We start from the raw sequence: 22,406 nt of genomic DNA on the forward strand, positions 1-22,406 counted from the left end.
TCAGCTTACAACCCGCAAAAATGTGAAGGCTCTACTGGAACTGCAGCGCTGTTTATGATCGTTTATTTTTTTTTATGACTGCACCATGAAAGCTTTACAACAGATTGGCATTAAGGATTTTCAAAGCAGAAATTTTGCACTTTTTTTTATGCACTTACTTGAATTTTTTTTTTTAACAGATTGTATTTTCAGAGACTTTTATTTTTATTTTTGTTGTATTTCTCAATAAAATCATTCAAATAAAATTCCTTTTTGTTCAGCCTGTTTCTTCCATACCACTACCAACATGCTTCCTGCCCTCGACGAAACACTTTTTAATTTAGTGATAACCATCTGCATATGCTATAAATAAATTCCAATACAATATACGATCCAGATGTAGACAGACTGAAGTTCAGCTCGTTTGTCCACATTAGGCTGCAGCATTGTTGCACCCTCTGCTGGCGAAGGATCACGCATACAACCAAATCCAGATTTTGTTCCACTTTCCACTTATCCTGAAATAGTCTAACATAGACACAACACAGTTCTGTTTTGTTTTAAAAGGTTTATACTTAAAGACTTTTTTCACCCCAGGAACAAACGTCTTATATTAGTTGCCATTTAGCTTTGCAGCCACCTGAGCTGCACGTTTCAACTCTGAATTGAGGGAACGTCCATGTAGCTGATGGAAAACAAACACAGCAACTGTCTTACATGACAACTGTATTGAAATAGGAACAAAAACATATCAAAACTATGATACATTTCAGTCGAAGTGTACAAATACTATTTAAAAAAACTAAACGAATCCAACACGTCCTGATTAACAGAACAGATATTTGCACGTATAAACTTTAACAAAGTCCTCTTTAACGTCTTCATCTTTTCTTGTACAGACAGGGCTTTAACTGCAGTCCAAATTTCTTGACGCTCTCCGGTGCGTTTTTCGTCTTCACAAACTCAAAGGAGTAGAAATGAGTGTTTTCTGTGTCCTGTAGAAAAATAAAGCAACAAAAAAATAAATAAAAAATTCAATCAATCCTGCTGACGTGAGTAACTTCTGAGTGACATCATGTGGTTGAAGTCTTGTTTACATCTGGTCTCTTTAAACGATCCTCATCTACTTTTAATGCATTTAATCGTCTTTTCTTTTCAGTTCTCTAAATATTATTTTCCACCCGTGGTTTCCTGCCTAAACCGCCACAAGCTTTGCATGATAAGATATGCGTCTGCCAGTTAAAGACTCGCACTTTGAGCAAAACAAGAACACAGTCCCTCCACCCAGTACATTTCTTGGTGTTTTATTTCACCTCTCACTGTAAAATTAGATGTTTATGTGTCAAACTAACTCTTTGCTGTTCTCATTATCGGAGCTGGATCATTAAATTTAAATCGTGTGTGTAATATTTTAATAATAGCAGGAACGGTTTCTCTCCCTGACCTCATTGTGTTTTTGTTGCCTCACCTTAGACGTCATCTTGAATCCCAGATTTGCCAGCGCGGCGATGAAGTTCCGCACGTTGTCGAATCTACTCGCCACTTCCGCTATTTTAAGAACCCCCCTGCAACAATTGTGCAAAACAAACTCAGATGTGCAGTTTATGCACAGAACCAAGCATGCATATCGTACTTAACGTGATTAAATTTACCCCATCTTTAAGACTCGGTTGGCCTCTGCTAAAAAGTCAGCCAGGTTGGTCCCCATGAGAGAAAGGCAAAACACAGCGATGTCCACGGAGCCGTCTTTAAGCGGCACCTGTGGAGACAGAGTGTGTTTGAATCATTATACAATATAGCACAGACACCTTACAGGAAGTAACAGAGCAGAACAAACACTCACGTTGGCCATGTCACAGACAGTAACGAGCTCGCAGGTAGCTGCCAGGTCGAAGCTGTGCACTTTGTTCTTCACACTGCGAGCTATTTTACAGTCACCGCAGCCGAAGTCAGCGACCACTACAGAGGAAGGTCTGAAATAAAAGATGCAATAAATATTACAGCGAATACCCACAACAAACTGACGTCAAGTTCTCCCCACAAGCTGCTGATGTAAACAAGGGCATCCTCTCACAGCTGCAAAAGGAAACGTCGATTAAACACCCAGAGAGCAGCGTTATATGCTGCCGGACTCCCTGCTGTCGAAGCCTTCTGCACCGTAATGTATTTACAGTTTACAGCAGATAAATGACCCACAGCACAATGAGCTGCCTGAAGAAGAAATGTGTAAAAGTGTCTTATTCTGATAAATGCACAGAGGCAGCCTGTTAATGTCGAGACTGAATGTAGGAATGTGTTTAATTAATCATCACACAGATGTGAATTCAGTACACCTGGTGGTCTGCTCAGAGAGGTCTGAATCATTCAGATGCAGAGCTGAGATTAGAAAGAGCCTCCTGCTTTTGTTTTTCTGAGATATGATGCTTAGAGGGTGAAGTAGTGCTATTCAGGAAATTAAACGGCATTATACATCTCTATCTGGTGGTGAAATGAGGGTTATGTAGACTGAGAAACTGTAGACTATAGTCACATTATACACACTCATGTGCAAAGTTCTGCACTGCAGCTTTGAGAAATTCGACTACAGGCTTTAATAGTGCAGAAACAATGACGATATCTCACTTTTGCCGAATGTAAGAGATGATGGCGTCCACAGGATTGGCGGGCCATCTCTGAACCTGTGCCGTGTAACCCTTGTGGTAAATCCAGAAGGCCTGCGGATCCTGTTTGAACATACGCTTGGCCTCGCCGCTGGACGTGCTGTACAGAACTTCATTGATGTAGCGGAACCGAGCCGACTCCAGCCGCTGCTCCATGCGGGACCTGAAGGAGGCGGGGCCGTCCGGTTTCACCTCCTCTTCTGGCGCGGCCGGCTCGTCTTTCTGCTCCGCAGGACTCTCCTGCTGGTTCGTCTCCTGGCTCTGGAGCAACTTGCGCAGCTTCTGTCTTTTCAGAAGGGCCTGTTTGCTCAGCTCGGGTTTCAGTCTTTTGCCGGGCGGCTCTGCTTCAGGTTCATCTGCTTTCTGTTTTAAACCACCACCAGAGGATTCAGACCCAGTTTTCACAACTTTACCACTGTTTACTTTTTTCTGCTTCACTTCAGTTTCTTTCTTTTTCTGTGGTTTAGGTTCTTTCTCCTTCTTCTTTTTCTGGGCTGCTATTTGGCTGATGTTTTTACAGCTGCTGTTGCTATGTGAATCAGTTTTGACGTCTTCCTTTGGCTCCGTTCCATTTGCAGGCTTTGCTTCCTCCTCTGGTTGATTCTGTCGATACTTATTTTTACATTTCCTCTTGTTCTTCATTTTGTTCTTCCACTGTTGTCTGCTCCTCGCCTCTGGGTTCTGTGGTTTGTCTACCTTCGCCTGCGCCGATTCTTTTTCCTCCTTCTCGCCTGCATTTGTGTTTTTTGCCTTTCGGGTCCCTTCAGCAAGAAAGAAAACAGTTTTAGTCAGTTTGTCACAGTTGATCCAAGTCTTAATAATTTGATATCAACCCAATGAGGGATGAAATTAAACTTTTGAGAAGTGTGCATATCTCTTCTGATTGATTAATTACTCACCAAACTCCTTTTTCCTCTTTTTAGGTGCAGGTTTCTCCTCCTTGTCAGTCTGATCTACATCTCCATTTTCTCCCTGCTCCTCTGATTTCTCTGCGTGTTTCCTCTTTTTCCTTCTCTTCTTCTTTCTCTTACTGTGTGGTGGAGCTGTCTCCGTCTCGCTGTCACTGTCCTGCTGGCGGATGTCACTCTTCCACTCAGGTACGGATCCCAGAGTCTGCAAGGTGTGCAGCAGGCTCTTTTTACCGACACCTCTGGGCTGTTTGGGGGAATATAGTCAGTTTAAATAATTAGATTCTTTTTAATGGGGGGTACTGTATTAAGATAAGCTGAAGACCATCCAGTATTAGTAAGACATCACACTGTGCAAGATGTTTTATACTCGTATACCTTGACATTTGTGCTTCTGGTCGGCTTCTGAGTGTTGTTCAGGACGGTTTTACTCAAGATTTGAGCGTCTTGTTCGTCATTCCAGTCTTCATCCTCATTAAACATGTTTCCCCGCGTACTGTTGGCGAAACAGACACATTTATACGGTATATAAACCCCCCTGTAGGGTCACTTCTTCTCCGTCCTAAAGCTAACTCTGCTAACTCAAGTACTCACCAGCTCGTATCCAAGGTAACACAACGCGTTTGTTAAACTTGTCAAACGGCTCGTTTCGTTGTTGACTGCGTTCACACCGAAAGGTTTATTTAATAAACATGTAATTACATTTAACAGTTAATAGAGTTCTTGTGTAAAGCAAAAGCCACGTTGGTTTGTGTCATGTGCGTGAAGGAAGCAAAACAGAACTACAGGCGCATGAGAATGACGTAAGCACAGCAGAGATCTCTGGGATATGACGTTTTATTGTGAAGAAACCGTGAACAGTAATAAATATTGGAACAACACTTTTATTTTTATTTTACTTTTAATATATTGTGTTGTAAGGATAATAATAATAACAAAAACAACAACACAACAGAGGTTTAAATGATATATTATTCCCTTATTAAAGGTGAATGTAAATACTGCCTATTAAACAACCAATTTAATAATCATAAACACACATACATCATCTGTACATTATGTGATATGTGTCTTTTTAAAATGATTTTAATGGATTTACGTTTCCTTTTTAATGTCTAAACAAGCTGTTTGTTTGTTGTTGTCAAACAGAGATGTTAAAATTTATAAGGGCTATGAACTTCGTATGTTATTGTTGGAATGATAAAGCAACCAAAAAATAAATAAAAAATACAACCACGGAGGAAGAAGAGATTTCCAGCCAAATTTCCAAATTTGTACATATTCAGTTCATAGCTGAAACTAACAAGTATATTATTACATCACACACCAGAACACTATAAATAATAAACTGTAATGTGTCACTTTATGCTCACTTTGTGTAATTTTTATGTTTGTTTTTTGATTGTATTTAAAATCCGTTCAGCGGAGCGGACCATCAGAACCCCCCTCCCCAACCTGCAGGACATTTACACCAAACGTTGCAGGTTAAGGGCCACAAAGATCCTGAAACAGCCCAGTCACCCCGGACACTCTCTCTTGTCTCTACTGCCATCAGGCCGGCGTTTCCGATGCCTGAGGACAAAGACTGAGAGGCTGAAGAAGAGTTTCTATCTACATGCCATCCGCCTGCTCAACTCTGAGCCTTAACTGGACTTAAATATCACTGCACTTTATTCATTTATTCATGTAGCTGCTAAATACTGTAAATTTATGTACATATACAACTACCCCCCCCCCCCTCTAAATTTACACTTGAGTCTTACAGTCTATATTTTTATTCTATTTTATTTCTCTCGGTGTATATTACACTTATATTGCTTACCTTGTGTGCAAACTACTGTTTTACTGTAGTACTTTTATTTTTTTTTTTACTACTGGCTGCAGGTACAACAACACATTTCACTGTGCATTGTAATATGTATAACTGTGCATGTGACAAATAAAACCTATCTATCTATCTATCTATCTATCTATCTATCTAAATCCTCCTCTCATCTTGTTCTTACTTCTACTGAGAGTCACCAAACATAATATCGTGGCACCACCTTTAAAAACAGCTCTGTTCTGGTCATGCACAGCCAAATACATCCGTGCAGTCGTTTAGCAGGATGTACCGCCTAAGATCTATGTTGCAAATTGTGTTTTGTTGTTTTATAAATAAAGAAAATGTAATTATTAGATGAGAACAAAAACATGACCTGAGGGGGTGAATATTTCCTTTGTTGCAGTTCTCTCTGCCGCCTGTAGGGGGCGGGGCGCTCCCTCCCTACAGCTATGTACGTAATTACGTACGTCTCAGAGGGTGTGGACGTCTCCCCGCATTCAATCTAACTGGAGATAATAACTTCTCTTCTAACTACATTACACCGCAACAGGCGAATATACCAGGTAGGTTCACCCTATGGGACTCAAATTAATTTGTACTTTGACTTGCTTTACAATGTAAAGTTGTGATTTTTAGGGAAGTCATCAGTCAGTCAGCGTCAAATGAGAGAAACGGAGACAGCCCTCGGTGTCAGGGGCAGTTGGTTAGCCTGTTAGCATAAACCTGTTAGCAAGCTAACCAGAGGATGCTCCACATACGAGGAGCTAAACTCCTCTTTTATGTTTTATCTTGTGTAATGAAAAGATCCGAGCGATGCTGCCAGGAGTCTCTGAAGGATGAGACGGCTATCTTAGTGAGCCTTCCCCCCACCCCCCCTGTGTTAGCTAGGTAGCAGTGCAGCTAATCAGGCTGCTGGGAAGGCAATGCACAGTAGACTCATTACTTTGACACCAGCTTGTTGCAGTGTTTATGCTAAATAACTACAAGAGCTATGGGCATTGAAGTGCAACCTTTGATATTTGTTCCTTCATTGATGCTGACTGTGATTTGTCTAAACTGTTATTTAGCTGCCACATTTGTTAACCCTGTCTTCAGTAGTGTGCTGCAATTAAATTTTGTATTTAAGCAAGAAATATTTGGTCGTAGTGTATATATATATATATATATATATATATATAGTGTAAATAAGAAGTCATCCACGCTACTTGCCCTGTGTCTGTGTAACTGATGCACACCTTAATGATTAAAACAGGGCGGCAAATATCAAAGATAATGTACACAATCATTTATCTGTTGGTTATTTTCATGATTAAATATTTGGTCTTAGTTTATTAAGACTCTGTTTTGTCTAAGCAATAGTTAATAACACAAACAACTTTAGTTTTGTGCCAAATAAGAAAAACTCTGCCTGTTACATATGAATATAACTGCTAGTATATTTTGTCAATCATCTGCATATTAAGGAAGTGAATGTGACTGAATGTTTTATCTGCCTGTGAGTCACAATGCTCCATACTGTACCCACCCAGCATTACTAAGTTGGATAAGATTACTCAACTCTAGCGTTTCACTGTTTCTGCCCTTTTTGTATTTGAGATTTAAACCACAGGATAAAAAAGCTGCTTAAAAATACTTCTAACGGAGCAACTTCCCCTTTTTTGTGCCTCTTTTTCTTTCAGCGTTGTGTGGCCGTCCCCGGGCCTCTGTGATTGTGTCCGTCGCCGTCCCAGATGAGGGACTGATGCTGCCTCTCTCGTCTGTCCCAGTTTAGTTTTGCATCTGCTCCCACCAGAGGTGCACCTTAGGAGGAGAAGAAGAATAATAAAACAGCCAAAATGGATGACATCTTCACGCAGTGCCGGGAGGGCAATGCAGTGGCAGTGCGCTTGTGGTTGGACAATACAGAGAATGACCTGAATCAAGGGTGAGCCACAGTTTGTTTTGTATGTTTGTGTGCGTTCTTGTCAGCGTGATGTTTATGGCATCACGGATTTACAAATCACTTCTAGCCACAGTAATTAAAATAGAAAAGGAAATCAGTCTGAACGCAGTAAGCATGGCAGACTCCTGAATTATCACCTGTTGAGTAACTGTGGTTTAATTAGCTAGCTTTCTTTTTAAACTAAGCACCAACAGAGGTTAACCAATCCCTTTTGTCTTAGTCTTTAGCCAGAGATTATTTGTCACAGTTTAATTAATGCGCACAAGACTTGCCGCAGCATGAATTTGACTCTCGAAGAAATATGCAGTGTCTTTTTGCTTACTTTAAATGTTGCATCCTTTAACCAAGTCTCTGGTGGTGGCCGTGAAGCCCGCCTTTTGAATCCCCAGTGACATTGTGGCCTGGAATTGAACCCATTTCCTTGTTTAGCACATGTTTATGTCCAGAGAATACCAGCAGAGTAATTCAAAAGCGCGATGTTGGACAGGAAGCGCGCTGTGATCGTACAGTTAGTCACGCTTAGAGCTGCTGCTGCTGCTACAATTAAAATCTCCACGGAGACATAAAACAAGAACACTGGACAAGATTCAGTGAAGTGCAGAATGCTCTGTAATTATGATTTGACACATTTGGTGCTTAAAATGTTTATTTATAGTTATAGTCAGGCATTAGTTGCAGCTTCTTCTTCTATCTTCAGCTGTCTCTGTGAAGACAAACTTGGCAGAAGTTTTGATGGCCACCCACGAATCTTGTACTTTGGATGTTTCTAGTCTAGATTTGGAGTAGCGGTATTTGTTTTCAGAGCAAAGAAGGAGGACAGCATGAACTCCATTTAATGAAGCAGCTCCCTTTTTTGTTGTGTTTCAGTAACTTTATATTTTTTTATTGTGACGTTGATTTGTTTCCAGAAGGCGTTGTTTCTCAAAGTTTCAAAAAAAAAAAAACAGCGCTAGTGTGAAAACCCAAGAGCCTTTATCCCATATATATTTTTTGTTTTATTTAAATATAGTTGGCAAGTTATAATCTGTATAACGTCTATAACACTAAGAACGAAACTGAATGAAACTGATAGGAAACTGTTTTGTTGCTTTTAGAGGGACAGACTTATCTGAAGGAAACATTTTATCTGGTTAGTTGCTGTTATTGTCTGTTTGTCTTTTTGTAGAAATTTTGTTTTAAAGATAACAGACAAAAAAAAGCTATTTAAATGATAAGAAATAGCCCCACTTCAGATCAGCAGCACATGTATTGACTTTCTTTCAGCTGTTTAGCTTCCCTGACTTCCTGTTTACTTATTTTGTTCCTTTTATTAGTCTTCTTGTGAGACTGTCTGATTGCATTGAGCCAGTGTGAATACATTCATCCACACATGTGACACGCCCATTAGTTGATTACACGCCAAGTTCCCTTTTCCGGTTGACGTATCCTCTCCCCCCCACCCCCCCTCCCCGTTGGGTGAAACGCTCTTATTTACGCTGCTGTTTTCCCAACAGAGCCTCTCATTCGTCTCCTTCTGTATTTTGGTGACCTCCACTTAACTCCGCGCTATCAGATCCTCCCTCTAATATTTTACGTGGTCTTGGATGATGGCTTGTTTACACTGATATAATCCCCTGACAAAAGAGTAGTAGTGGAATGCTGAATGTCCTTACAAGGAGCAACACTCGGGCCTCAGGGGAGCGTATCTACCACCTACCAGATTTGACAGAGAGGGGAGGAGAATATTGTAGTGGGCAGGGCTGGGAGACACAGACAATCTTTGTGGCCAAATAGTGATTTTAAAAAAAAGAGGAATGCACAGTTAAGCGGCACACATCACCCCCTCCCCTCCTCCACTGATACGTTTCCGGTATTTTGTCTCCCAGTGGTATGAGATAGCTCCGCTCATTTCCCCTCAATGCCTCCTCTAAGTTTACAAGTCTTAATTGCAAAGTTTAAAACATATTCTCCTAAATATTTGCTGTATAGTCATCATCTCTGGTCTTGTTTAAACACTGCCTCTGTAGTAATTGGGACTGCTCCCATTTTAAGTGAAAGTTACAGCTGATTAAGAGTTAATCTGCTTTTAGTAATTTTATTTTTTTCAAATACTCAATCATATTCTAATCGTATTATCTATAAAACATGAGATGATAGTTTAAAATGTCCAAAAGTTTCACTTTTTGTCACGTACTTCACAAAAAACAGTCGCAAATCCTCGTATATGAAAAGTTTAAATTCTGTAAATGTGTCAAAATGTCTGGTACTAATCCGTTAAGTGAATCAGAAAATGAAAGCACTTTATATTTTAATACATTACGACCTTTGTTCCTACAAGTCTCCATCTGTACTTTATAGACGACCGACGTCTGTGCTCTCGTGTCGTCTTAGACCTTTAAAAGTGAAATTATGACCTTGTCTCAGATTAGCTTCTCTAATGGGCATCTAAAAGAAGCTTTGGGCAGCATACGTGTCACTGGTGGTCGTTCCTGTCTGCTGTGTTGTTAAGGTTGAGACTGCTTTTGCGTGGGTAGGAGGTAGATTTGCACATTGAATGCTGATTTTTTTATAAGTAACACACTGTTAGCCTATTGCATGCTGGCAGTTGACAAGAAGCTTGTTCAAGCGGGTAGGAATGAATTCAGACAAAGCCGTTTTTGTGACGGCGTCCTCGTAGGTTATCAGGTTTGTTGGCAAACAGTTTATATCAAAAACCATGTTAAGCCATGCTACGCTGTGGCTAAGCTAATAATTTCACTGACCTAGGATCTGATTAAGCCATTTTTAAGCCAGCCATTGGATGGGTGTGACTTTACAAACTTTTGGTTGGTTGATCAGAAGACTGGATAAGATTTTGATCTTGAGCTGCCATTCCCCCACATTTGTTGTCTTTTATTTAAGAGATCAGACATTTAATTAAGAATCGTATTATATTATAATGTGATTGCTTGCTGAAGTCGCAGACAAATCAACATCGCAAAATCCGACTGTGATGTTGCCTCATGCTGCCTGTGTCGGGACTAAAAAGTTGCACTTGAACACACCTGAAAGACTATATCCATCCGCCAGCTGTCACATACGATCTGTATCTGCATGATAGGAAATAACTGTTCCTACCAGCAGCTGGCAGGTGTCTTTGTTTGTCATTCAAAGGGGGAAAGAGGAAGAGCTACTATTAGCTTGGAGGCTAGGTAGCTTAGAAGAGCTATCGTACAGAGCAGACCTCTCCTGGATCTGCTCATAAGTTGGTCTAAGATTATTTTGTGTGTGCACATCGAACTTTCGTCACTTCTGCTGTGGTTCGCCAAGCTGAGCAGCTAGTCAGGGAGTTGTCGGACCAATGCATTTTGCCACTGATTCACGCTGAATTGGCTGAAAAGCTGCAGACAGGAGTCCAACTGCTGCCAAGGATGTGGGACAAACTATGGCGCCCATCGACGGCCTGGCACCAGCGACTTTGTGTGTCACGGCCTCCAGCTGCAATCCTAAATCAGTCCCTGTTTAGTCTATATCCATTGTCTGGACTAGCTATTTCAAAAGAGCTTTATATGACCGTCTCGTCAAGTAGTGAATTAAAGTCATTTTCTTATTTGTTCGTGAACAAAATGTTGACCGCATAGAGACTGACGTTGAATGTAGCAGCTGTTTCCTCATGTCCTGCAGGTTCTGCACCTATTAAGTTGTCATTACATGTCAGAGTGAAGGATGATTTGTTTATTCTGCTGGTTAGATGTTTCTTGCGAATTTGTTTTCCCTCTGCCGAGGCCTGTTATTCGACCTGGTTGGGATGTCGGTGCAGACACACACAGGATGCAGACAGGGCTCTTCCTCTGGCTCTTCAGTCTGCCAAGCTGAGCTCTGCTGGCAGGTGGAAGTGCCTGAAATAAATTACCACAGTCAGTGCAGTTGGGTGGGGGGGAGCCGGAGAAAACCCTGGCACTCAAGGGCCTCTGGGTTTGGTGGATGAAGGGAAAATCCATCCTATATTAAGTGCACTAGATAGAAATACACACATACACAAGAGGGCTGAGCCTCGCTGCTCGACAAGTACATTTTTTTAAAAGTTTTATGAGGATTGGAGCATTTTTATGTTTGTTTTTGAATAAATAATTATGTGAATTATGTGCTGTGGTAGGAGAGAAAGATTACATCATTATGTTATTTCAACAAAACCTCAGATAAAGTGCATCAGCTTGGCCTCGGTATTGATTGCTAAACAAATGAGTTACACAAGAAAGATTGATCTGTCATTTGCTGTGTAAGCCGAGCGCTTCTGCAAAAGTAAGTAAGTTAGTATGTGATTTTCAAAATTAACGAGTAGCTCATTTTCTATTTCTAGTAAAAATGTGTCAGACCGTGTCTAATTTAATTGTTTTATGGTTTTGGACAGTAAGCTTGTGGCAACACAGAAGCACTAAAAGAGGTCTGAATTTTTTAACTTTGCTGCTTGTTGAGGCCAAAATGAATCTTGGTTAATCTATACATTTATTTATAACTTTATTTGAAAACAGACGTTTAAATGAATTATTAGAACATAATTTTGTTGGTATTGTAGCATATGTATTATGGACTGGGAATTTTGTTTATTGTTGTTTGCCCCTCCTTTTTTGGGTCAGAGCTGCCGCCTGCAGTGATTGAGAAGTGATTTAGGACACCCGGGGAAAGTAATGCAGACACTGGTGAAAGTGGGAAGCGGGACAGTTTTTTTGACTGCAAAGGGCAGATTGCAGAAATGTTTTTCTTTTCCTTTTTTTTTTTGTAACACGAGGACTATAATCCGCTGAAGTGTCCTGTTTTTTTTTGGTCATTAATAAATGGCATCCAAGATGAAGTGACGCTGGATCTGCGACTGTCTTTTGTTCTTGACTGCGTGGTATTGACCCGCTCAGTAGCGGCTTTTGCGAGTTTTAAAGAGAAGCCGTAACACTGCTATTTGTAGACCTGTAACCAATAATTAGTTTCGTGTTTTTTTGGCAGATTACTTTAATAATCGATTAACCACTTAGTAAAAAAATAATTCCTAATGTTTTATCCCGCACTGTGGGATTGTCTTATATTATAACCCAAAACACTAATAAAACGGTGAAAAGCAGAAAATCATCCCTAGTACTAGCCAAACCAGTTCAGACAGCGCTAATTAAAGTTACCATCACCAAGTAAATCTGGATTACGTTGTAATTGTGGTGTCTGCAGCAACTTGAAGCTAGGAGTATGGTTGAGACTGTGGCAGGAAAACTGAGAAAGCATCCAAGAAAAGTTTATGATACTTAAATTAAAAAGAAGCTGTGCTCTGAGAAAGGATTCAGACAAACGCAAATGACTTTAAGGTGGTGAATTTTGGCATAAATAACTACTTCGTCAGGCGACACCATCACTTGTTTTTCACACATAGCTTTGTAACTTTGGGAAGAGTGCACATTTTGGGGAGACAAAAGTTCTTCAGCTGTGTTTAAATGATCGATCAGCTATCAAAATACTTGGAGATTCATTTTGCTGATTGTCTCTTCGGCAAACTGTGAGCCTGACATCCTACGGAGCAGGATGGCGATTCTGTTTGCCGTGTTTGCTTTTAAATAATAAAGCCATTATCGTCATAGCCGCTTCCCTCGAACCGACTCAAGCTTAGCAGCGAGAGCCAGTAAAACCCTAGAAGTGAGTCCGTGGGGAGCCTGTCTCTCGTAAACTTAGGCTAATTAGTTTTTAGGATTTGGCCTTTTGGTCTGAGAGGAAATTGCACTCTGAGCAGAGCCGTTATGACGACGGTTGGTCGCACAGATAGATGTGTGTTGTCGGACTGAGGGTCTCTGTGGGGCTCTCGATGGCTGTGAAAGATGTGTGAATTGATGGAGTTGGGGGGGGGGGTGGGGGGCAGAGGGTTCAAATTCCTGCAGATTAATAATACTCCCTCAGTTCTCGGCTCCTATTATTATGCTGTCTGCCCACTCATAATTTCGGAACAAGTGCTCAACTTTATTAAGAGGAGGATTGTTGGTGTAAAACAGTGAGGCTCACATGCAGTGGGAAAACTTGAATATATCTCGAGTCCAGCTGTTTTGGTGGAAGTGACTCTGCAAAGGGAGGGATGGAACTTCTTTAGAAAAGAGGACGTGACCATGACCAGGCAGAGACACAAGAGAAAAAAGTAATGACACACTCCATTATGTGTGTGCAACACCTCTGAAGGAAGTCTCACTGGGGTTTTTTTTTTTTTTTTTAACTCCCTGTCACTCAGCTTTCTCTTCCTGTGTCTTAATCTCTCAGCCTTTATCTTTTTCTCGGAGGAGGTACTCCATCACTCTCTCTGTCACGTAATCGAGGCCGTCGTCCTACATGTGTCCCTGCCAGTGTCCCCCGGACTCGCAGGAATGATGAGTGCCAGCCGTCGATTAGCGGCTGTCTCGGTCTGCTTCTCATCGACTTCCTTTTTTTTTTTTTTTACTGTCATAACAGAAGTAACAAATGAACAAATTCCTCATTATGCACAGCTTCGCTTCGTAGCACTTCATTGCCCGAAGACGCACACAGTTGCCAATAATTGCAGTGTATTCAATAAACCAATAAATTACCTTGTACCTGATGATAGTAGTGATATTAAACGAAAGTTAAGATTTATTCAGGTTGGACCTCCTTAAGAAGCGTGTTGTTCACTATATTCTGTCATTAATCAACATATATAGTGTTGATACAATTTGTGCTCGTTGTAACTGGACATGCAGCTGTATTATTTACCTGCACAAGGCAGCGTACACCAGCTTAGAGCATGATATTAATGGAAACCTATGTCCTTTAGTTTACTGATAACTACTGATACTGATAAGTAGGTTATGAGTACACAACGGCTATTCTCAGGCGCTGACCACCTTCCAACAAAATAGTCTGACTCTGACGTCTTGTTGTTTTGATTTCAGAAAGCCTTCTCTAGATCTTCTCTGTTCAGATGCTCACACATAGTGGCTGCAGTGGTGGGCAGATTCATTTTTGGGAATCGCGCAAATTACCGGGTGTCTGTTTAAAGAATTCACACATTTCTGACAAACAAGCTCAGGCTTTCGTGTCCTTTTCACAATTGAACTGTCTTTAGTTTAGTGACAGATAATGGCTTAATGGACAAATCTTTTACCGCATTAATGGTGTTCTCTTTGGCTTATACTTTGTGATATTGTTATTGTCAAAGCAAAAAGACAACTCGAGTCTCGGCCCGATGCCAAAGAGTTTGGCATCGGTTTGGCAATATTTACATCGTAAACTTAGGTAGGTGCAGTTTCCCTGAACTTCAGTCCTTGCTGGGCTGAATGTTTTCATGCAAGCTAAATGTGAATACTCCTCTGTCCTTGCAGGGACGACCACGGCTTCAGCCCTCTCCACTGGGCGTGCAGGGAGGGTCGCTCCAGCGTGGTGGACATGCTCATCATGAGAGGAGCTCGCATTAACGTCATGAACCGGGGAGATGACACGCCGCTGCACCTGGCTTCCAGCCACGGACATCGTGACATCGTGGGAAAGGTGGGGTTCATGTAAACACGTCGGCACGGTGACGGTGTAAAAAGTTTCTTCCTGTGTTCCTGTTTATCAACAGTAAAACCGATGCTCTCTGACACTCTAGCGATCATCTAGTTATAGACTCTCAGATATTATAAAGGTCTTATTTTTTGCACAGTGCTAAAGGTGTCATGGTATCAAAGCTTTAGGCTGACACCAGGTGCTTAGATGTCATTGTGATGGTTTATCGCTGTGGGTTTGCTTCGCAAACACAGGATATTGTGAAACATAACATGAAGTCATAGGTACAGCAATATTAAAAAGGTCTTGTCTGTTCTTGCAGTTCCTTCATCGGCAACTAAAGTATGATTACAAAATCTGCTTGCTACCACATTGGTTTAAAGAAGAACGATTATTGTTCTGAGTTTATTTGTCTCCAAAATAAGTAATTATCTATCTCTAGATACTACATGTGCACAACCAGTAGTCAACTGGGGCTCCTGTGCAGCATATAAAACATGTCTTTAATCAGCTGGTGTACAGATCTGTGAAGCAGTTCAGGTTTCTCAAAGAGAGGAACACAAGATCACCTGTTAAGCTAATTTATATATTGAAAGGTATGACAGATTGTCCATAAAAGAAATATAAAGATAGCCCTCTTGTCATAACGCGAGGCTTCTGCTGCAGGGTGTCCGATTTAAAATAGCTGCCAGGCAACTATTGAGTTTAATATTAGGCATGTCTCAATACCTCTGGTATGTGTCTACACACGATACAACCCTCCACATTTTCTTTCTTGTCAGCATTAACACTCATCTCTGTGTACATCCCAAACAACACTTTGACCTGCCCTACTTTGCATATAATCCTTTGTTTCTTTGTTTTTTGATAGCTGATCCAGTGCAAAGCAGACACGAATGCAGCCAATGAACACGGGAACACACCACTGCATTATGCCTGCTTCTGGGGCCAAGAGCAAGTGGCTGAGGTCAGTGCGCCCCCTGGTGGCGGTAAAGCTGTTTTTATTTTTTATTAAAAAAGTTGCTGACAACATTTCCTTTCTTTCTTTTTTATTCCTCAGGACCTTGTGACTAATGGGGCTCAGGTGAGCATCTGTAACAAATATGGGGAAACTCCTTTGGACAAAGCCAAACCTCACCTGCGTGAACTCCTCAGAGGTGCCTGTTAAACTGGTCATTTCCTCAATTTTATATGGGTTTTAATATCGGTTGTACATCTTGCTGTTTGGTGTTAATAATCTCTAATTTCTCCCGTCCAGAAAAAGCTGAGAAAATGGGACAGAGCTTGACTAAAATTCCCTTCAAGGACACGTTCTGGAAAGGCACCACCAGAACAAGACCTCGTGAGTCTCAGCAACACATAAAACTATTAAGCAGTTGACCAGTTTCCATCCGTATGAAAGGGGAAATTGCATGAAAAGAAAAAATGTTCCATGCATTCCTCCTAACTAAGTGTTATGAAGTTAAACTTTCACTGCTTTTTCCTCTGCATGGTCTGAATTTAACAATGGGAGTTTTGTCTGAGCTTTAACTTTCCGCTTACGTTTGCCTCCGTCTTGTCCTTTTAGGTAATGGCACTTTGAACAAACATGCAGGCATTGACTTCAAACAGCTTTCCTTGATCACTAAAATAAATGAAAACCAGTCTGGAGAGGTACTTTATATTTTTATTCTATATGATTGTGCTTTATATTAATGCTATTCATGGATTTTTTTATAATTTCTGTGTTTATTTCTCATCCGTAGTTGTGGCAAGGGCGCTGGCAAGGAAATGAAATTGTTGTTAAGGTGCTGAAAGTTCGTGACTGGACCACTAGGAAAAGCAGAGACTTCAACGAGGAGTATCCCAAACTCAGGTTAGTATTAATTTGCTGACTTCCTCTCTGTCCTTTCTGCTGTTGTGGTCCCTCATTTGTCTGTTTGCATTATGTATTATTTATTTCGGGGGAGTTGCATCTCACACGAGTCGTCTGTTTATGTCAAATCCTCTCTGGGTTTGTGTCTTTTTTTGTCTGTCTGTCTGTTTCTCTGTCCTTCCCTGTCCTTCCCTCATGGGCTTCATCCCAGGATATTTTCCCACCCGAATGTCCTACCCATGTTGGGAGCATGTCAGTCTCCTCCCGCCCCTCACCCCATCATCATCACACACTGGATGCCTTATGGCTCCCTCTACAACGTGCTGCATGAAGGCACCAGTGAGTATCCCTACTCTGGTCGCAAAGTCCGCACTTGTCACTGACTTTGGTGGCTTGCTGGGATTTGTGATTTAAGCATTTGTCATTATGTTACCGTCACTTTTTTTATACGGCGGCAATTTCACTGTCATCCTGTTTTGTGGTGAGAAGCGAGAGTGAATTAAAGCTGTTATTACTCGTTCCTCATCCCGCTGTCAGACTTCGTGGTTGACCAGATGCAGGCGGTCAAATTTGCTCTTGACATCGCTTGTGGAATGGCCTTCTTACACACACTTGAACCCATGATCCCTCGCCATTATCTCAACAGCAAGAGTGTCGTGGTAAGAAGAACTTGAGCTTCTTTATGTTGCCTAATTCAAAGTGTTGTCCTTTACACTTCGGCGTTACCGTCAATGATCTTGTTTCCGCAGATCGATGAAGACATGACGGCGAGGATCAGCATGGCGGACGTCAAGTTCTCCTTCCAGTGTCCGGGCAGGATGTACTCGCCTGCATGGGTAGCCCCCGAGGGTAGGCATCACTCATACAGCACAGATCTAAGCAGACAGCTGAAGCCACACAAGCTCCAGCATGAATGATGGATGCGGGGAACACTACACGGCCTCTGAGCCAAATCTAATCTGCAGCCGAGATTTCCCCTCGAGATACAGCGAAGGCCGAGCAGGTTGTAAACTGATTAAAGAATGTGAAAATAACCAAAGGGGCCTTGCAGCACAGATGCAAACAGTAACGATAATCCACTGAAAAGGGATTTACAGAGCAGTGTGTGCGGAGCATGGGATGCAAGAGTCGCCACCAGTTACCATAGAAACAACATCCATACGGTTTATGTATGTTGTGTTGCGGACCATGAAATTGAGAGGAGCACACAGAGGGTTGCTGTTGATACGGCGCAAATGTACACAGGTGACATTAACACCACATAACAGATGGAAGGAGCATGTGTGTACGGTTAAATAAAACATGGAGTTTATTTTAATCCTGGGTACAGTTTATATTCAAACAAAAGAATCTGCTTGTCCTTTAAGATTCCTGAATAATGGCTTTGGGTTTTGATGCATATGCTGCAAGAAAACGAGGGACAGATTTCATTTGGACACATGTTATTTACATTAGCTTGTGCTGTATATTGAGATTTAGCACAGACACCTACGTAGGGATTACAGCCCAATCTGGTTAACTGATTATCAGCTAATTACATCATGGTGCCTAAACACAAAGCTTAGTACACTTGTTCTGTAGAAGTAAATGTGTCCTGTTTGCATTTGTCTTCTTTTACTGACTTTTTTTGAGAAAGCAGAAACGACCCCAGGTCCTCTGTTTCTGTTCTCTCTCTCTAACGTTGCTGGCTGTGTTTCTTACGCGAACCACAGCATATGGCATTCATTCTCCTCATCTCCGTTGTGAAATGTGGTTTCCGTAGCAACGCGCGATACAGCCGCTACATCGCAGACAAAAAAGCATCACAGGACTTTATTGTGGGTGGCGTGTTTGTCAGGCACTTCTTAGAGTACTTCAGTCGTACAGAGTTTATCACATTGTGATATCAGAGAAATGTTTGTGTGTGGCTTATGGTTAATTGTGATCTACATAAAACAGATGTTTAAATGTTCGACTACACATGATATATTTCAATAAGGAGAGATCATTTGAAGGTGAGGAGCTAACAAGAGCTTGTGAGAAGCAACACCATGGAGCAGAGAACCAGGAGATGGTAGCAGATGAAGACAGGATACGCCCGAGTCTACTAGATGCTGCTGCTGGTAGAGCAGATAGGCTGATAGACACTTCAGTTGAGATGATCTGGACAGCTGGTTGCATGACAGACTGCAGTGAATTTAAAAAAACTTGAGAATGTTTAGCTGAGACAGATCATTGGACCAGAGAAGTGATGTTGAAATTAACAATGACGTGATTTTGACATTGTAGGAAAGTGAATAAGCAGCAGAAATAAACTAAACTGAGATGGATAGAGATAGAATCTGAACAGGACTTCATCTCCAGTAATGGCTAAATTTATTTAAATAAAATACATTAATATAGGATTTCTGCACTTCTTTATCTTTGCATATCTAAGTTGTATACTTGTACTTGTAACTCAACACTCATTTCTTCTCTCAGCCTCTCCACCAGCATCTAGACCTGGGGGCTTTCCTGTTCCAGTGTACTAACTTCATCTGGGTCTTGGCTCAGTCTGCTTCTCCTTAGAGTCTAACTGCCAAAATATTTATTTTTACAAGCTCTTGTTACTTGGATAAATTTTGCTCTTTACGTCCAAATGATCTCTCCTAACTGAACAAGCAATTAAACGTTTTTTTGAAGCAGTGCGTGTTGTATAGTTCACTGTGTGACCTTGACTTGTTGCTCTCCGCGGTGCCCAGCTCTGCAGAAGAAGCCAGAAGAGATCAACCGTCGGTCAGCAGACATGTGGAGCTTTGCTATCCTGCTTTGGGAGCTAGTGACCAGAGAAGTGCCGTTTGCTGACCTGTCCAACATGGAGATCGGGATGAAGGTAAGAAGGACGGTTTGCTTATTAGATCACCAGCTGAATGTCAATAGCTTGCAGGCAAGTCCCACAGTTATGGTTTAATTAATTTAGTAATGGCTGTCTGTTTTGGATTTTAGATTGCCCTGGAGGGCTTGAGGCCAACTATCCCCCCTGGCATCTCCCCACACATTTGCAAGCTCATGAAGATATGCATGAATGAAGACCCGGCAAAGAGGCCCAAATTTGACATGATCGTGCCAATTTTGGAAAAAATGCAGGACAAGTGAAAACCCCTCCCGTTGCCCCTCCGTCATCGAACCAACCCGGATATCTCACCCCCTTGATTTGATAGATATGATACGGTGGTGTGGTGCTTACCAGTATTGCCTTAAACTCTTACTCTACCGCTGCATTCGGTGTGTCACTGCAGCTTCCGCTTCTGCGATGAGTCCAACAGCATTTAATTATTTTATATTTTCTTTTTTTCTCCAATGTGATATCACGTTTTTATTACTGCCTCTGTCCCTGATCTGCTGATACTGTCTCCAAAGGAGCTTAGTATTTACTGTTCATCCTCTAAACTGTAATCATGTGACTGAATAACCTGTGGAGGTCAGCATGACAGTCTGCTGGTAACAGAAACTCCTTATAATGATGGCTCATAATAAAAAGATTAACCCATAGCCTGTCTTGTGGGGAAAGGTTTCTGTTTGTTGTGTGACAAACAATGAAACTGGGCAAGCATGACTGAACCTAAGCATTTAATTACAGAAAATAAACAGACTTTTAAATGAATGTGTGGTGGTGAAGATGGCCTACATTCAGCTTTGGTCCCTGACTCTGATCTTGTACTGTTTAAAACATATTTTTTTCTTTTTCTTGTGCAGCAAGTGAAAATATTACAGTCAAAATGCATTGATTCTTGTTAATTATTTTAATATAATCAACCGTGTAACTCGAATGTGTACATTCAGTTTGTTTTGTAATATTGTTTTTGTTCTGATAGTTCTACTGTTGAACAAAGAGTCTCTGTCAAGATGTGTAAAAGTGTTTGCGCTTAACTCAAGTGTTATTTTCATGTTGAATACTAGAAATCTCCAACGTGTAACGCCTTGTTTTCGCTTGTAGTGTCAGGAATGAACACTCCAACCAACCAACCAACCAACCACACTGCCTTTTTATTCTTGGATCATTAAAATGAGTTGTTGAGAGAGGCCCGCTCCAGATTTTATGGTTACATCAGAAGCTGCTGCCAACACAATTCGACTGGGACGTAAAGGGGGCGGACGTAACATCCTGCAAACTCTTTATTTTTTTTTTATGTGGTCCTCTGGATTGCTTCTGACTTTATATCAATGTCATAGGTTGTTTCCTCTACCTGCATCCGTTCTGTGCCTCCACCAGCTTGCTTGTTTGTGCCGAATCACAGGTTGAAGCCAAAATCAAGAATGACTTATACAAATGTATGTATTTATATATAAATATATTAAAAATGAAACATATGGACGAGTTGAGTGAGTGCATTTGTTGTTGGGGATCAGTATCAGGCTGCAGACGTTTACAGTAACGGCTCATTTTTACCTTGTGTGGAACAGAATAGACAAATTACCGTAAAACAGTTAAGGTGCAAACAATAATATTAATATAATAGAAGAAGCTCATTATGCCTTTATATGTCAGATAGACATTTTTTAGAGGTGTGAATTAAATATAACATCTAATCAAAAACATTAAGTTTAACTTTATTACAGTTCATATGCTGAAACAGTAGAGCACAGATTGTTGAATCTTACGGTACCCTTGTTAAATTTAAGATATAATGTCCTAGTTTATATATTTTTGTCATCATTGCTTAATATTTCATGAATTTCCACCATTTATATTTTATTACAAGTGACTTTATGTAACTCTTGTAAATACTTATTTGTTATATATTTATTATTATACTTACAATACTTATTTAATCTGAGACAGACGTTTGATACACTGGTGCGTTCAAATTAAATCTACTTTAATTCTACTTTTTGTGAAGTAATTTGGTTATTAATTTCCATCAGTCTTTACAAATAGTTAATAAATAAAACCAATTGCCTTATAAATGGCTGAATGCAGTTTTCCTAAACAAATTTCCACCTGTCAGCTTCAACAAAGTCAATTGACAAGTCGCTGTTTATTTATATTTAAATTAGATCAAATGAAGCAAATTGATTTTGCACTTCTAAAACACATCTTCACTCATAAATGTCAGTTTGTCACTAAGTCAGACTCTATGAAGGGCAGAGGCAAATTATTTTTTCTTGATGACACACATGAAATAGCTGCTCAATATACAGTGGCTTACAAAAGTATTGGGCTGAGGGTATTGCAAATTTTGCCCATTCTTCTTTGCAAAACACCTCAGTCAGCTCATGGAGATGGAGAGCGTTTGTGAACGGCTGTTTTCAGATTTTGCTACAGATTCTCGATTGGACTTGGATCTGGACTTTGACTGGGCCATTCCAACACCTGAATATGTTTTGTTTTAAACCATTCCATTGTTGCCCTGGCTTTATGTTTAGGGTCGTTGTCCTCCTGAAAGGTGAACCTCCGCGCCACTCTCAAGTATTTTGCAGACTCCAGCAGGTTTTCTTCCAAGATTCCCCTGTATTTGGCTCCATCCATCTTCTCATCAGCTCTGACTCTTCCCTGTCCCTGCCGAAGAGAAGCACCCCCAGAACATGATGCTGCCACCACCATGTTTGACAGGGGGGATGGTGTGTTCAGAGTGATGTGCAGTGTTAGTTTTCCGGCACACATAACGTTTTGCATTTAGGCCAAAAAGTTCAATTTTGGGCTCATCTGACCAGAGCACCTTCTTCCAGATGTTTGCTGTGTCCCCCACATAGCTTTTGGCAAACATCAAACGGCACTTCTTGTGGTTTTCTTTTAACA

At 40.9% G+C, this 22,406-nt stretch overlaps 2 protein-coding genes across 2 annotated transcripts; one reads left to right on the top strand and one right to left on the bottom strand.

Annotated features, from left to right (window-relative positions):
• Positions 1–61: 61 nt before the first annotated feature.
• On the bottom strand, positions 62–4,331 carry rrp8 (ribosomal RNA processing 8). Its single transcript, XM_084558733.1, has 8 exons — positions 4,142–4,331; positions 3,926–4,043; positions 3,539–3,794; positions 2,602–3,400; positions 1,823–1,952; positions 1,632–1,738; positions 1,448–1,544; positions 62–974 (listed from the first exon to the last, which is right to left on the bottom strand). Exons 2-8 carry the CDS (start codon positions 4,028–4,030, stop codon positions 861–863), a joined length of 1,608 nt encoding a protein of 535 aa, XP_084414859.1. The 5' UTR covers positions 4,031–4,043; positions 4,142–4,331; the 3' UTR covers positions 62–860.
• Positions 4,332–5,851: 1,520 nt separating this feature from the next.
• On the top strand, positions 5,852–20,961 carry LOC311498407 (scaffold protein ILK). Its single transcript, XM_084558978.1, has 13 exons — positions 5,852–5,935; positions 7,052–7,296; positions 14,631–14,796; positions 15,665–15,760; positions 15,854–15,950; positions 16,052–16,135; positions 16,361–16,446; positions 16,539–16,648; positions 16,860–16,987; positions 17,186–17,307; positions 17,398–17,497; positions 19,369–19,499; positions 19,613–20,961. The coding sequence occupies exons 2-13, from the start codon at positions 7,208–7,210 to the stop codon at positions 19,760–19,762; spliced, it is 1,359 nt and encodes a 452-aa protein (XP_084415104.1). The 5' UTR covers positions 5,852–5,935; positions 7,052–7,207; the 3' UTR covers positions 19,763–20,961.
• The last annotated feature ends 1,445 nt before the right edge of the window (positions 20,962–22,406 follow it).

This window comes from Chelon labrosus, assembly GCF_963514085.1.
Source record: "Chelon labrosus genome assembly, chromosome: 13".
Classification (NCBI taxonomy): Eukaryota; Metazoa; Chordata; class Actinopteri; order Mugiliformes; family Mugilidae; genus Chelon; species Chelon labrosus.